The 16,554-nt window shown below is 44.4% G+C and overlaps 1 protein-coding gene across 3 annotated transcripts in view; it reads left to right on the top strand.

The window, feature by feature from the left end:
* The first annotated feature begins 1,684 nt into the window (after positions 1-1,684).
* SEPTIN5 (septin 5) overlaps positions 1,685-16,554 on the top strand; it is a 117,109-nt gene continuing 102,239 nt past the window's right edge. For all 3 annotated transcript variants that reach the window (XM_040348198.1, XM_040348177.1, XM_040348168.1), the window contains exons 1-2: positions 1,685-1,855; positions 1,978-1,988. In XM_040348198.1, coding sequence (XP_040204132.1) covers positions 1,813-1,855; positions 1,978-1,988 — 54 coding nt within the window. In that variant the 5' untranslated portion in view covers positions 1,685-1,812. The remainder of the gene's footprint in view (positions 1,856-1,977; positions 1,989-16,554) is intronic.

Genomic DNA, 16,554 nt, shown 5'->3' with positions numbered 1-16,554 from the left:
TCAATGGTCATCAATGCCGCCCAGCAGTGCCCATCAGTGCCACCCATTAGTGCTCATACCGCATATCAGTGTCCATCAGTGCAGCCTATGAGTGCTGCCTATCAGTGCCATCTATCAGTGATGTCTGTCAGTGCCTCTGCAGCAGGACTCTGAGCTGGGAGCGTCTCTCTCATACAGCCTAGAGCCTGCACTGACAGTTCCCCCTCCTTCGTCCCTCGGATGGGAGAGAGATGATCTGCTCCTTCTTCTCCTGCCCCTCTTCTCCTGTGTGCACACAGGAGAAGAAGGGCAGGAGGAGAAGGAGCAGATCGGCTCTCTCCTCTCCCATCCGAGCAAGGGAGGGGGAGCCGTCAGTGCAGGCTCTAGGCTGTATGAGAGGGATGCTCCCAGCTCAGAGCCCTGTGGCCAGCAACCCTGCTGGGCCCCCCCCCCCCTGACAGTGGCTGAACGCCTGGACCGGGTCGCAAGTGTAATCTTTGCACTCAGGAACCGGTGCAACTAAAGGGAAGGCCGTAGTTGAGCTTTAAATTTTGTCACAAAATCCCTTTTCATTGATATGTATACAGGGCAGTGTGACGGTATGTGGTGTAGTGTGTTATGGTATGCTGTGAAAAATGCAACCCATGCCCTTCTTTTTTTAGGTGAATACTAACACAGCACATTGGGGTGATCGGATACAATTGGTCAGGACGATTGGGCAAGGAACATTGCCCTGTCTATGGATTGGGACTGAATGAGCCCTCAGTCTGATTTCAAATGCAGACTCTATACACTGACAGGGGGCTGCATTCATCTATCTACACAAACCTAAACCTCACCACATACGTTCCAATCTGATTGTGCAATCTCCTTTATGATGATCATACACTTAATGATCCAACCTAATGATTCTGTACAGAACTGGACAATATGATTGAAACTTGGAATTATTGAAAAGACATATACTGTGCCCTTTTTGGTTTGGAGAAAATATGATCAATATCATTGACAATTTTTCTGGTTGGTCCGGATGGAAAATTAGATTATAGATTATGTTAATAGAAAACCCATTATGATTGTTAAGTGTATGGCACATCAAATTGACAGCTTGATTATATAAACAATTGTTCAGTCATCATCGGATCTATCTATGTAACACAAGGGCCTGCCTGATTGGATACAGAACGGTTGGATAGGTTAGGTAGGTCCTTATATTATATCGATTTGGTAAACATAAAGTTGGTTGTGCAAAGATTGTAACGTGTATGGGGAGCCTTATGTCAGCCAATACATTTCCCACTCCCTTCTAGTTTTAAATGACAGAAGGAATCAATGCTCCCTACCAGTCCCAGTTTCCCATCTTATGATGGGATTTCCTATGTTGGAGATGACCCTGATCTGGTGTCACCCCTTTGTCCCTCATCTGCTCACTGGGCACTAGAAGATGTCTGGGTGACAGCTGATGAAAGGACACTGTCAGAGAGTTGCCATGGTGAGAGGATCGGTGGGATTGTGATCACACGTGTGTCCCCTGTCCTGTCCCCAATGTTTGTGTGTCACCGTGTCAGCGCTGGGAGTGCTCACATTGACACCGCACCGTACAACAGACAGCCAGGGGGCGGGCCCAGCCTGGCGACTTCTTCTGCGTCATTGGCTGTACGCTGTGGGCTGGGACAGCCTTAGCCAATAGCAGGTGGCCGTGGATCCAGTAATGCAGCCGCAGCCTGCTCTCCCCATCCCTGGGAGTGGATTGTAGAGGAGCAACACAAAGGACGGGCAGCCCGCATCCCCCAGCGCATCCACCCACCTACCTACCTACCTCTGCTGTACACCATGAGCACCAGCATCAGGTACAAGAGCAAGCTGCTAAAGACAGGTGAGGAGCGGGCCGGGGACCCGGGAGAGAGGGGACATTACATCATTCCACACCTGACCTGTCTCTTTCCTTTCTCCCCCTCCTCCTCCTGGATCCTTTGCGGCCTCCTGGGACCCCCATAGATGAGAAAGAGGTAAGGATCCCCCGAGGGGTGCATTGCCAGCTATAGAGAGAGCGGGCAATGGGGGCTCTGCTGCCATCAGGGAGGATGGCAACATACACACACTGCACCGAGCACTGCCAACACATGTCACATCATCCTTGTATCACTACCAAGGAGACCACATCTCATGTGTGCAAGATAGGAGAGACCATCTGCTAAATATATACTACAACATACAGAACATATGATGTGTACAATATAGAAGATATATAATACTCATAATATGATGTGCAGAATATATGCTAAGAGTCATGATATACATATAACACTAGGATATAAGATATGATGTATAGAATATATACAATATAATAATCATAATAGGAAATCGAAAATATGATGTGCAGAACTAGAATATATGATTATATACATATAATAATAATAATAGTATATAAGATATGAGGAGCAGAATATATATATATATATATATATATATATATATATATATATATATATATATATACACAGTATAAGATACAATGTGAAGATTCTATGACATGAGATATGAATGATGTGCAGCATATATAAGATATATAATATAATATAATAAGATATATGGTATATAATATATGTAGAATATATAATAATAATAATAATAATAATAATAATAGGAAATATAAAATATGATGTGCAGAATATATGCTAAGATTCATGATATAAATATAATAATAATTATCGAAAATAAGATATGATGTGTAGAATATATGTTATAAGATATGTAAGAAATATAATATAAGAAGATATCCAATATAAGAACATTATATGCAGAATATATAATATAAGTTATGGTGTGCAGAATATATGATATAAGATATAGTGTGCAGAATATATATATATATATATATATATAATATGAGATATAGTGTGCAGAATATATATATATATATATATATATATATATATATATATATATGAGATATAGTGTGCAGAATATATATATATATATATATATAAGATATAGTGTGCAGAATATATGATTGAGGATATATGTGCAGAATATATATATATATAATATGAGATATGGTGTGCAGAATATATATATATATATATATATATATATATATATATATATAGTATATAATATGAGATATAGTGTGCAGAATATATGATAGAGGATAGATGGTAAGATCTCTAATAGAAGACACGCTGTGCAGAATTGGGAATATCGGCGTGCCCATCACGTGGGGATTGTGACCTCATTATGGCTTTCTATGGCACGTTCCTAATAGCGGCCTGCATAGGTTGGGAAGATGTCACCTGGATCCGGAGTCAGTCCTTTAGGGGGGATGGCCTAGAAATATGAACTGAGCCTTCCCAAATAATAACCTGGTAAAGGCTCCAGTAAGATATCTGTGATGACTATCCAGACACAGAAGGGAGGTGTATTTAAATAACACAAACAGTACACAGATGTAATAATACAACATAACAATGATGACAATGTGTTTAGGTCGGCCTCTCTTTTGCTGTGAGCAGAATGATTGTGTTGCTTTGAATAGAGTCCCATAGAAGAAATGATGAGAAATAAAAGGCAGACGGGTTGTCATTGCTGGAATGTGGGCCCTTCAGCCATATCACTCAGTGCTTGTATAATGGATGGGCTGTGATAATGGAGGGGATGATGGGACACACATTAGTGATTTGGGGATAAGGGCTCCTCACATACATAGCATAGCTGGGAGGCCTGATGTAGGAACACTTCATATTTTATTATGTTCCTGTATAATGTAACACAGAGAAAAGTAGACACATGTAATCTTACAATGTATCTAAACCGAAGAGCAAACAATGTATTGCAGCTTGCTATTTCCTAGTCTGATGATTCCATCGCTAGAGACAAGTCGCCAGTGCTGGGAACACTAAAGAAGCTGTCTGTCTGTCTGTCCCTATAGAATGGCCCCCTCTGTTGCCAGATACAGCAAAGATACAGAAGGAGCGATTCCATAAGGCCAAACAGGCAGCCTCTTAGCCATCTTGCCACTGGCGATTGGTCAAAATTGGAGTCACCCATCTGACATCAGCATTTAGCCAGCCATACACTATACAACCTGGCTGTGTGATTGCTTTCTTCTTTAGAGTTACTAAAACCATAGTATGAGGACACACCTAAAGCTGGTCATACACGGTTCCAATTCCCCATCTGCACATTGGAGGTGGATGGGGAAATCCTTCACACTGCATCATTGTATTCTGACAGTGGGGTTCCCTTGTCATCAGAATACACTCATCAGCTCTGCAGGCAATTGATCCAAATTTTCCAACAAGCTGGTTCAGGGGAAGTCGAATTTTGATCCATGTATGGATCAGCTTAAATAACCAATTCATATCGTTTTATATCAGGCAGGCCCTTGCAGTACATAGTTAACAGTACATACAAAGGAAATTGTACAACTTGATTGCATAGTGTTTGGCCAGCTTTAGATGCCATGGCTGCATTTTTTTTTATTCACTTGGTGATCCTGTCAGTAACACACTTATTATCCTAGTGCAGTGACGGTGAACCTTGGCACTCCAGGTGTTTTGGAACTACATTTCCCATGATGCTCAACTACATTGCAGAGTGCATGAGCATCATGGGAAATGTAGTTCCAAAACACCTGGAGTGCCAAGGTGCGTCACTGTCCTAGGTGACAACACTTCCTCATTGTGCTGCATCTGTAGAATACCACAGTGGCTTATTGGTTAGCATGTTTGCCTTGCAGTACCAGGGCCCTTGGTTTGAACCCAATGGCATTGCTATTGGGGTGCGGGGGGTGTGGACTGCACCTGGGTGACACCATCAAGTGGAAAGTGATATCCAAACGTGATGGTGTCACCCCCATCAATGATATCGCATGCTTCCTTTCCAAATTGTCTCTAGTATATGTGCAAGGGACCTTGGAGAGTAAGCGCCATGAGGCTCTATACAAAACAATAATAATAGCAGTGTTGTCACCCTAGGACAGGAAGTGTTTTAGGACAACAGAATACATTCCTCTTTTCTAATCTCTATAACATAGGGGGAGGTGTTCTGCAATTCACAGAAGTGAGCTGGGAAGGGCTGATAACACTGTAGAGTACACAGGAAATTCCAAGCTCCCTGGATCTCTGGCAGGATCAACTGGGCTTATCTTTTTGCATTTATCCAACAGATTTACCAAAATCCTTTTAATTGTATATTTAAAGGTGAAGTATTGCCAAAGGTTATTTGGCTGTACTTCTTCTGTGGATCACAGGAGTGTAGTTCGTTTTGCACCCCTGTAACCCGTTTTCAGCACACAGTGGGCTGAAGTCTGCTCTCCGGTGATGTCACAGAGCCAGTCCAGGTTTGGGCGTCATCACGACCATAGAGTCAGAATCTGTCTAGATCCCTGGACCGACACACGGCTCACCCTCTCATCCGCTGCTTGTCTATGGAGAGATCGGACGAAAACGGACAGCATGTCCGTTTTCATCAGATCTCACCTGATCCGATCTGCCAGGACAGATGGCGACAAATCGCCATCCGTTTGATTTTAGTGGATCGTATTGGATCAGACGTCAGCAGACATGGTCACCGCTGACATCCGATGCTCCATAGACAAGTATGGAGCACCTGTTCAGGTCCGCCGAATAAACTGAACGGTCCGCCCGTGTGAAAGGGGCCTAAGAACGGCAAGGATGTGGAATTCCCTTCCACAGGCGGTGGTTTCAGCAGGGGGCATCGAGGGTTTCAAGAAACTATTAGATAAGCACCTGAACGACCACAACATACAGGGATATACAATGTAATACTGACATATAATCACACACATAGGTTATGTCCTTTTTCATCCTCACCTACTATGTAACTATGTAACTGTGGGTAAAGGATTGTGTATATAGGATTGTAAAGAAACAATGCCCCCCCTTTTTATTGGTTGAACTAGATGGTCTTTTTTTTCAACCAAATAAACTATGTGATGTCATTCTGTTTCTTAATTGGGATATTTTGGGAAATCCTGGGAGTAAAGAGAACCCAGGGATAGATATAAGGCTTGGATACCTGTCACAAGCACAATCATAACGGCGGAATAAAAACAGAATCCTCCTGAAGGGGAGTCGGTGATTTTAATGAACGTAATAGGCGCAGAATAATATTGTTTGTGCCTGTCAGATGTGTTATGGTTGGACTTGTCTTCACGTTTTGGGCAGAGCTGCTGTTCCTGATTATCCGGCCAGTGATTGTTGTCTGACTGGCAGGATTGCATTTCTCTACTGCTTCCCACGTTGTATCATCATGACAGCAGCTGGGTAACACCCAGAATGTTTTCACTACGGCACGCAGCCAAGTGTGGAAACCCAGAGCAACCAATCACAACAAAGCCTTCTCCACTTCATTGGAAAGAATCAAATTTGTGGTTACGGGTTACTGCGCTTTGATCTTGGTGCTGCCTTTTCAGGATAAGCATGTTTGTGTTGGAGTTGTTCTGGGACGTGTAGTGCAGATGAAGGTTTATATTGTCAACCAGAGCTTGCTAGGAGCTCCTTGAGCTGCGGCTGATTGACCTCCCATCTGATGGTGTCTGCAGCATTCCGGGTCCAACACCATCCTGGTAGAACTTTCTAGTTGTCTATAAGGGTGGCATTAGGACCATCACTGTAATGCCGCGTACACACGATCGGAATTTCCGACAACAAAACCGTGGATTTTTTTCCGGCAGAATTTTGGCTCCAACTTGTGTTGCATACACACGGTCACACAATTGTTATCGGACATTCCAAACGTCAAGAACGTGGTGACGTACTACACTACAACGAGCTGAGAAAAATAAAGTTCAATGATTCCGAGCATGCGTAGGATTTTTGTGCGTCGGAATTGCATACAGATGATCGGAATTTCCGACAAGAACTTTTGCCGTTGGAAAACCAGCTCTCAAAATGTTGTTGTCGGAAATCCCGACAGAAAATGTCTGATGGAGCCTACACACGGTCGGAATTTCCGACCAAATGCTCACATTGAACATTTCTTGTCGGAAATTCTGATTGTGTGTATGCGGCATAAGGGGGGACATTCTTCCCACAATACATTGATGCTAGTAGGGGCTCTCAGAGAGGTTAATAGGATTTCCAGAGTTGCTCTGGGGTAAAAGTTTGGTTTATATCATTAGGACATGAGCTTATTGTGGGAATGGAACACTACTGATCAGAGTACTGGACTCCCTATTCCCATCTGATGAGGTTCACAATGAACAGATAATCGGCACATGCGCACTGAAGCCATGGCACGTCATGCGCGGGAGTCACGTCATCGCAGCTACGGCCAATCACAGGGCTGGAGCCGCTAAACCCGGAAGTAACTCCTGCACCGGCATGTCGCCGGCCGGTGCTGTGTCGGCACCGCAGCGGGGGCTTCGATCCCGGGTAAGTATTAAATAATGAGCTAGTATGCTATGCATACTAGCTCATTATGCCTTTGTCTTGCAGGTGTTAGATTATATATTTTTTTGCAAAGTGTGTTTTACATTTTTTGAGTTTTCATCAGAACAGCATGTAATGGGCCAACAAAACTATCCCTTGGGGACATCACTTTCAGTGATTAAGAGAGGAATTCCCCCATTTTGTAAAAATATTCTATCACCTCTTGCTTTTTCTCCAGAGCAGTAAGTAAAGAGAAGTCTAACCAATAGGCCAAAGACAGCAATAAAAACCTGACAGGGGTTGTAATGTATAACTAAAGGCGATGCTTTTTTTTCAGTTTTGGATTGAGCGTAGAGAGATTAGAACACCTGTCAGGTTTTTATTCCTGTCTGGGAGAGTCACCCTATTTGTCTGCTTTATGGTTATTCCTGAAAGCAAAAGTGAAAAAACAAAACTAATTTTTGGTTGTCGTCAGAACAGTATTAGAGGGTAAATCTTCCAATGGGGATTTTAATTCTAGTGACACCCAGGGATTCCCTCACTTTGGAGGGTTTTGCTGTCACTTCCTGTTTTGGCTATGGGACAGGATGTGAAATCTCCCTAATGGGACAGCGATGAGAAAAAAATGACAGGTGTTATACCCTCTCTTATTATATCCAAAATGTAAAAAAGGTTTTGCCTCAAGGCTAGGTTTCCACTATTGCAACCCCAAAGTCGTGTGATTTTACTGCGACTTGAAGCAATGCCTGTGTATTCTTGAGGTGCAAAAACACCTGCATAGGTGTAAATAAGGCCTGAGGCGCGATTCACACCTGCATTTGTAGTGCATTTTGCAGATTTGCGCTACAGTTTAACATGGTTTCCTATGGAACACGTTCTGTAGTGCAAATCTGCAAAATGCAAAAAGCACTAAAAATGCACAGGTGTGAATCCAGCCTAATTCTTCTTGGCATAGATTTAACAAGGTTTTGGAAACATTCCTCAGAGATTTTGGTCCACATTGACATGATAGCATCACGCAGTTGCTGCAGATTTGTCGGCTGCACATCCCTGATGCAAATCTCCCATTACACCACATCCCAAAGGTGCTCTATTGGATTGAGATCTGGTGACTGTGGAGGCCATTGGAGTACAGTGAACTTATTGTCATGTTCAAGAAACCAGTTTGAGATGATTTGAGCTTTATGACATGGTGCATTATCCTGCTGGAAGTCATCAGAAGATGGGTAAATTGTAGTCATAAAGGGATGGACATGGTCAGCAACAATACTCAGGTAGGCCGTGGCGTGTAAAAAATGCTCAACTGGTACTAAGGGGCCCAAAGTGTGCCAAGAAAATATGCCCCACAACATTACACCACCACCACCAGCCTGAACCGTTGATACAATGCAGGATGGAGCCATGCTTTCATGTTCACGCCAAATTCTGACCCCACCAACTGAAATCGAGACTCATCAGATCAGGCAAAGGTTTTTCAGCAATACTCAGACCAGCCTGTTTGGCATTTAATTCCTTTCTTCAAATGAATGGGCTTCTCCTGCACAAACACGGCATTCAGAAACCCCACATATGTGAGCCTAGCCTTACAGCTTTGCAGTACTGGGCTCAATTTCCCCCATTGTGATCCCATTATTCTTGTGTTTGTTCCCTCCATGTGTGATTGTACATTAACTGACTTTTGAGATGCTTACGCTATATAAAGAGTATAGATACTTTTGTATAGCTGTTGTATATATTAACTAATGGATGAATGTTAAAGCGGATGTGCGGCCAAAAAAAATTATTAAAAGCCAGCAGCTACAAATACTGCAGCTGCTGACTTTTAATATTAGGACACTTACCTGTCCTGAAGTCCAGCGCTGTCCGCAGCAGAGGACGAGCGATCGCTGTCACTCTGCTGCCCCCCCGCCATCCACTGTGAGGGAACCAGGAAGTGAAGCGCTCCGGCTTCACTGCCTGGTTCCCTACGGCGCATGCGCGAGTCGCGCTGCGCCCGCCGATTGGCTCCCGCTGTGTGCTGGGAGCCGAGTGTTCCCAGCACACAACGGGGGGGTGACGGGATGTGATGCAATGCCCGTCTTTTGCCCGTGAATGCTGGGCCGAAAGGGGGTGCAAATACCTGTCTTTAGACAGGTATCTGCACCCCCCTCCCCCCTGAAAAGTGTCAAATGTGACACCGGAGGGGGGAGGGTTCCGATCAGCGCGAGTTCCACTTTAGGGTGGAGCTCCGCTTTAAGAATAGCTCATGGTAAAAGGATTATTATTTCACACTCCTCTCTGCTGTTCAGTTGGGCTGCAGATACACATATTGACTAAATACTGGAAACAACTAATATTATGTATGGATATTAGGGAGGCCCCTTGTTTAAAGGGGTTGTAAAGGAAATTTTTGTTTTCCTAAATAGCTTCCTTTACCTTAGTGCAGTCCTCCTTCACTTACCTCATCCTTCCATTTTGCTTTTAAATGTCCTTATTTCTTCTGAGAAATGCCCACTTCTTGTTCTTCTGTCTCTAACTTACCACCGTAATGTAAGGCTTTCTTCCTGGTGTGGAGAACGCCTCTTGAGGGGGTGAGCAGGAGTGTCAGGACACCCCCTAACACACAGCTCCTTTCTCTATCTGCAAAGTAGAGAGTGTCCTGACTTGCCTGCTCAACCCCTCCCCCCTCAAGAGGCTTTCTCCACACCAGGGAGAAAGCATTGCATTACTGTGTGGAGTTACAGACAGAAGAACAGGAAGTGGGGATTTCTCAGAAGAAATAAGGACATTTAAAAGCAAAATCCAAGGATGAGGTAAGTGAAGGAGGACTGCACTAAGGTAAAGGAAGCTATTTAGGGAAAACATGTTTTTCCTTTACAACCCCTTTAATGGATAACTAAACCCAAGAACAAAACAATGCAATATATTGCAGCTTACCAGGCCTAATGCCGCGTACACACGATCGGAAATTCCGACAAGAAAACCATGGATTTTTTTCCGACAGAAAATTTGGTTTAAACTTGTGTTGCATACACACGGTCACACAAAATTCCGACCGTCAAGAACGCGGTGACGTACAACACTACAACGAGCCGAGAAAAATTAAGTTCAATGATTCCGAGCATGCGGTCGAATTGATTCCGAGCGTGCATGCTTTTTTGCACGTCGGAATTGCATCCAGACGTTCGGAATTTCCGACAAGAACTTTTCCCGTCTGAAAATTTAAGAACCAGCTCTCAAATTTTTGCTTTTGGAAATTCTGACAGAAAAAGTCCGATGGGGCCTACACACGGTCGGATTTTCTGACCAAAAGCTCACATCAAACTTTTCTTGTCGGAAATTAATGTGTACATTAGATGTGATGGCTGCATTCATTTTCTTTTTTTCAAGCTAAGAGCATATACAGAAAATCCCTACCTGATCCTGCCAGAAATGCCTTCCGAGATCGTTTCTGTATACTTCCAATTGTTCTGCCCCCCCCCCCCATGTAATGGAGATGAAGATATACAGATGTGTTTGTAGTTCATATCAGGGTGACAACTGTTGCTCCATCCATAGGTACAGTAGAAGAGTGACGTAGTCACCCAGGGACATGAAGTGTCCAGGATTACCGGGTGAAAATTAAGCAAACAAAGCTTGAAAAAATAAAACAAATTCAGCCACCATACCAAGGACTAGTATCTGCAATATATTGAAATGTTAGTTTTATATAATAGTAATTTCCCAAGGTATTCCTGTATCCTGCTATATTTCAGTGAGACTTAGGCCTGCCACCGCAGGCAGGGTACTTGTATGGCGGGGTACTTTGTATAGTTGGGCAATTGTATGGTGGGATACTTGTATGGTGGGGCACTTGTATGGTGGGGCACTTGTATGGTGGGGCACTTGTATGGTGGGGCACTTGTATGGCGGGGCACTTGTATGGCGGGGTACTTATATGGCGGGGCACTTGTATGGCTGGACACTTGTATGGCGGGGCACTTGTATGGCGGGGTACTTGTATGGTGGGGTACTTGTATGGTGGAGCACTTATATGGTGGGATACTTGTATGGTGGGGCACTTGTATGGTGGGGTACTTGTATGGTGGAGCACTTATATGGTGGGATACTTGTATGGTGGGGCACTTGTATGGCGGGGTACTTTTATGGTGGGATACTTGTATGGTGGGGCTCTTGTATGGCGGGATACTTGTATGGCGGGGTACTTGTATGGTTGGGCAATTGTATGGTGGAGCACTTATGTGGTGGGATACTTGTATGGTGGGGCACTTGTATGGTGGGGCACTTGTATGGTGGGGTACTTGTATGATGGAGCACTTATATGGTGGGATAATTGTATGGTGGGGCACTTGTATGGCGGGGTACTTGTATGGTGGGATACTTGTATGGTGGGGCACTTGTATGGCGGGATACTTGTATGGTGGGGTACTTGTATGGTGGAGCACTTATATGGTGGGATACTTGTATGGTGGGGCACTTGTATGGCGGGATACTTGTATGGTGGAGCACTTATATGGTGGGGCACTTGTATAGTGGGGCACTTGTATGGTGGAGCACTTATATGGTGGGATACTTGTATGGTGGGGCACTTGTATGGCGGGGGAATTGTATGGTGGGGTACTTATATGGTGGGATACTTGTATGGTGGGGCACTTGTATGGCGGGATACTTGTATGGCGGGGTACTTGTATTATTGGGCAATTGTATAGTTGGGCAATTGTATGGTGGAGCACTTATATGGTGGGATACTTGTATGGTGGGGCACTTGTATGGTGGGGCACTTGTATGGTGGGGTACTTGTATGGTGGAGCACTTATATGGTGGGATACTTGTATGGTGAGGCACTTGTATGGCGGGGTACTTGTATGGTGGGGTACTTGTATGGTGGAGCACTTATACGGTGGGATACTTGTATGGTGGGGCACTTATATGGCGGGATACTTGTATGGTGGGGCACTTGTATGGGGGGATACTTGTATGGTGGGGCACTTATATGGCGGGATACTTGTATGGTGGGGCGCTTGTATGGCGGGATACTTGTATGGTGTGGTACTTGTATGGTGGAGCACTTATATGGTGGGATACTTGTATGGTGGGGCACTTATATGGTGGGATACTTGTATGGTGGGGCACTTGTATGGCGGGATACTTGTATGGTGGGGCACTTGTATAGCGGGGAACTTGTATGGCGGGATACTTGTATGGTGGGGCACTTGTATGGCAGGGTACATGTATGGCGGGGCACTTGTATGGCGGGGTACTTATATGGCGGGGCACTTGTATGGCAGGGCACTTATATGGTGGGGTACTTGTATGGTGGATACTTGTATGGTGGGGTTATAGCACACACATGGTAGTATATTACTACTACTGCTAGTATATTTCAGTGCCTGCACAGAACATACATCCTTTCTGTACTCAGTGGAAGGAAAGATTTGGCCAAGGAGAGGTCACTAAAGATGGCATACTGGTTATTTTTAAAATCTAATTTTAGCATATGTGCTGCAGTTTCATGATACATAAAAAATATATTGATGTCTGGATGGAAGACATGGGATATTTTCCCTGGACAAGGTCCCTGCTGAGTAATTTAATTTGCTGACAGCCATTTCCCAGTGCTTGTGTAAACAGCTTCTGCTGATTTAGGACTTGCCTTTATGGAGACGTACAGCCACCATTGCATTTATATCCCTTCTATATACACAGAGGCCCGGATTCAGAAAGGACTTACGCTGACGTATCTTCTGATACGCCGCGTAAGTCCACGGATGCGCCGGCGTATCTTTGCGCCTTATTCAGCAAACAAGATACGCCGGAATTTTGGCTTCATACGACCAACGTAAGTCTCCTACGCAGTCGTATCTTGGGCGCATATTTACGCTGGCCGCAAGGGGCGCTTCCATTGATTTACGCGTGGAATATGTAAATGACCTAGATACGCCGATTCACAAACGTACTTACGCCTGTCGCAGTAGTCTACGCCGTTTACGTAAGGTGTACGTCCGGTGTAAAGTTATTCCACATAAAGCAGGGGTAAGTCATGTTAGGGTATGGACCCGGGAACAGCTGTCGTGTTTTACGTTGTTTACATAAGTCGTACGTGAATGGGGCTGGGCGTAGGTTACGTTCACGTCGTAGGCATTGAGCCGTCGTATCTTAGGGAGTTTATGCGACGTGATTGTGAGCATGCGCCGTTCATTCGGCCCTTCATTTACATGGGGTCATGCTTCATTATAATAGATCACGCCCACTACCTTCCTACTTTGAATTAGGCGGGCTTACGCTGGCCAATTTACGTTACGCCGGCGCAAGTTTGGGAGCGAGTGCTTTGTGAATACAGTTCTTGCCTCACTGATTTACGTTGGCGTAGCGCATATGAGATGTGCTACGCCGGTCTAAAGATGCGCCGCTGTACGTGAATCCGGGCCAGAGTTTTTACAATGATACACAAGGTGCAGCATGTTAGTAAAAAACTGTTATATATAGTACCTCATAAGTAATAATTGTTCTTAGAAGTCTTGAATTTGCTTAAAGAGGAACTGCAGTCTGCTCACATAATCTTTTAATAAAAACATCTTTGCCATTCTGAAACTTCCCTCCAAATACTTTGCATATTATTTTATATATACTGCGATTCTGTACTTGCCAAATATTCTGCAGAAATCTCCCTACACTGAGTCTGGCTACAACCACTTTAACTGTGGGCAGCTAAAGCTGCTGCCTGTTCACTACTTGGATTTACGCAGACACACCTCCAGCTCTGCAGCTCTCATTGATCCTCTTATGGCTCATCCCCTCTCCCTTCCTGGCAAAACTCTCACAAGATTAAGAGAGAGAGAGAGAGAGCTGTGCATGATGTCATAAGCCTAGGCTTTTTACCAGACAAGAAAAAGGAAGTGGGCTGTATAAGGCATTTCCTGGCAGAATTTTTTTTTTTTACTATCCAAGGTTAAAACAACAAGGGCAGAAGATTTTATAGATGGAAAGATGAAAAATGACTGAAGGTCCGCTTTAAAGTACCGTATTTATTGGCATATAACAAACACTTTTTTGCTCTAAAAATAAACAGTGCCTGTGTGTTTTATGCCAATATATTTGTTTTACCAATAGGGGGGCGGGTATTGGATGGTCCGCCCCGGGTACCACACATTGGAGGGTGTCAGGCCGGCTGCCCCGCCTTTCCTGGCCCTGGGACAACACTGTTAGCATATTTTAAAGTTAAGAAAACATTACTGCCAGACCTTACGCCTACACCGCTCATCCTGTGTCACTCTCAATGTAAATCAAAGTTTCTAAATACCTCAACTAACGGAACTCTTTCTGGACGCTCTCCTCCTCCCGCTCTGCCTACTCCTCGAGGGTACCTTTTTATTGGAGGAGGAGAGCGGCCACATGACCGTCAATGAAACATCAGAGGAGAGCAGTCACATGACCGGGTCCATGAGAGCAGCGTTAATTGAGGTATTTAGAAGCTTTGATTTACAATAAGAGTGACACAGGAGGAGTGGTGTATGAGAAGGGGCTGGCAGTGATGTTTTCTAAACTTTAGAGTATGCTGGCAGTTCTGTCCCAGGAGACTGGGGGTTTCCTGGAAGTGCAGGGGGGGCTTTATAATAAAAGGGGGATGTGTGAAGAGGTGGGAATGGGGTCTGTGTACTGTGCAGGGGTCTGTGTACTATGCAGGGGTCTGTGTAATGTGCACGGGTCTGTGTATTGTGCAGGGGTCTGTGTATTGTGCAGGGGTCTGTACTATGCAGGGGTCTGTGTACTATGCAGGGGTCTGTTTACTATGCAGGGATCTGTGTAATGTGCAGGTGGTCTGTGTAACGTGCAGCAGATCTGTGTATTGTGAAGGGGGTCTGTGTACTATGCAGAGGGTCTGTGTACTGTGCAGGGGTCTGTGTACTATGCAGGGGCCTGTGTATTGTGAAGGGGGCTGTGTACTGTGCAGGGGGTCTGTGTACTGTTCAGGGGGCTGTGTACTGTGCAGGGGGTCTGTGTACTGTGCAGGGGGTCTGTGTACTGTGCAGGGGGTCTGTGTACTGTGCAGGGGGCTGTGTACTGTGCAGGGGGTCTGTGTACTGTGCAGGGGGTCTGTGTACTGTGCCGGTTGCTGTGTACTGTGCAGGGGGCTGTGTACTGTGCAGTGGGGCTGTGTACTGTGCAGGGGGTCTGTGTAATGTGCAGGGGTCTGTGTAATGTGCAGGGGGTTGTGGAAAGTTTATTTTCCTGAAACTTCCCTCTTAAAGTTAGGTTGTGTGTTATACGCCGATAAATACGGTATATTTAATGGTGGCCACACAGGCTGCAATTTTTGTTATCCTATTGTAGTACGATTTGATTTGATTAGCCATAACTTCCCTTCTGATCGATTTAGATAGAATTCAGTCAAACTGAGTTGATCGGCCAGGGTAGAAATGTATTGATTGTTTTGCATCAGTCAGCAGCAAATGCTGGCGATCGATACAGATATTTTGTTAATTTTGTGGAAAATGATCATATTCAGCTCATGAAATGAAGTGGTGGAGGCAGAAATGTGATTGATAATTTAGGATTGTAAATTAAAATAATTTCCTAACTATCAATTGAAACAATCGAGTACAATCCATGATATGTTTTTTTATTTGTACTAACATACAATTTTTCAGGATACGTGTACCCGGGGTGTACTGCTTAGACCTTGCTTGGTCTTACTTATTTAGCTTCAGGTACAGTTTCTCAAATTTGTCGGTATTTGCTACAGCCATAGCGACATATTGGGAAAGTGTTGTTTATTAGAACATGAATCTGTTTCTTGCTTTGTGATTGAAGTATTAGAAATCTTTTATGAATTATGTGGAAGAGATCCATGTACAGCTGTGATGAATTATGGCACCAAGTCTTTATTCAATTGTCCCCATAGACTAATTCAGACATATGAAGGTAACTGATATCTATAGGGAATATGGAACTGCGAATATGTTCACACCCTGTGGTTACATCATGTTAGATTGTAACATAGAGCATATGTGACATAGTAACATATGTGAGAGAGCGGAGGGGCGTGGCCTCTATCCAGCCAGGACTTATCTGGGCCGAGCGCCAACTACCAACAAAGCTGAGGACTTTTTAAACCTCCAACCCTCCCCTGTGCAAGACTTTTAAATCACCTGATATCCAGCTGAAATCGGCGCTGTACATCAGCCGAGGATCTTCCTCCGGC

This window comes from Rana temporaria, chromosome 1, assembly GCF_905171775.1.
Source record: "Rana temporaria chromosome 1, aRanTem1.1, whole genome shotgun sequence".
Classification (NCBI taxonomy): domain Eukaryota; kingdom Metazoa; phylum Chordata; class Amphibia; order Anura; family Ranidae; genus Rana; species Rana temporaria.
This window is presented reverse-complemented; position numbering and strand designations above follow the sequence as displayed.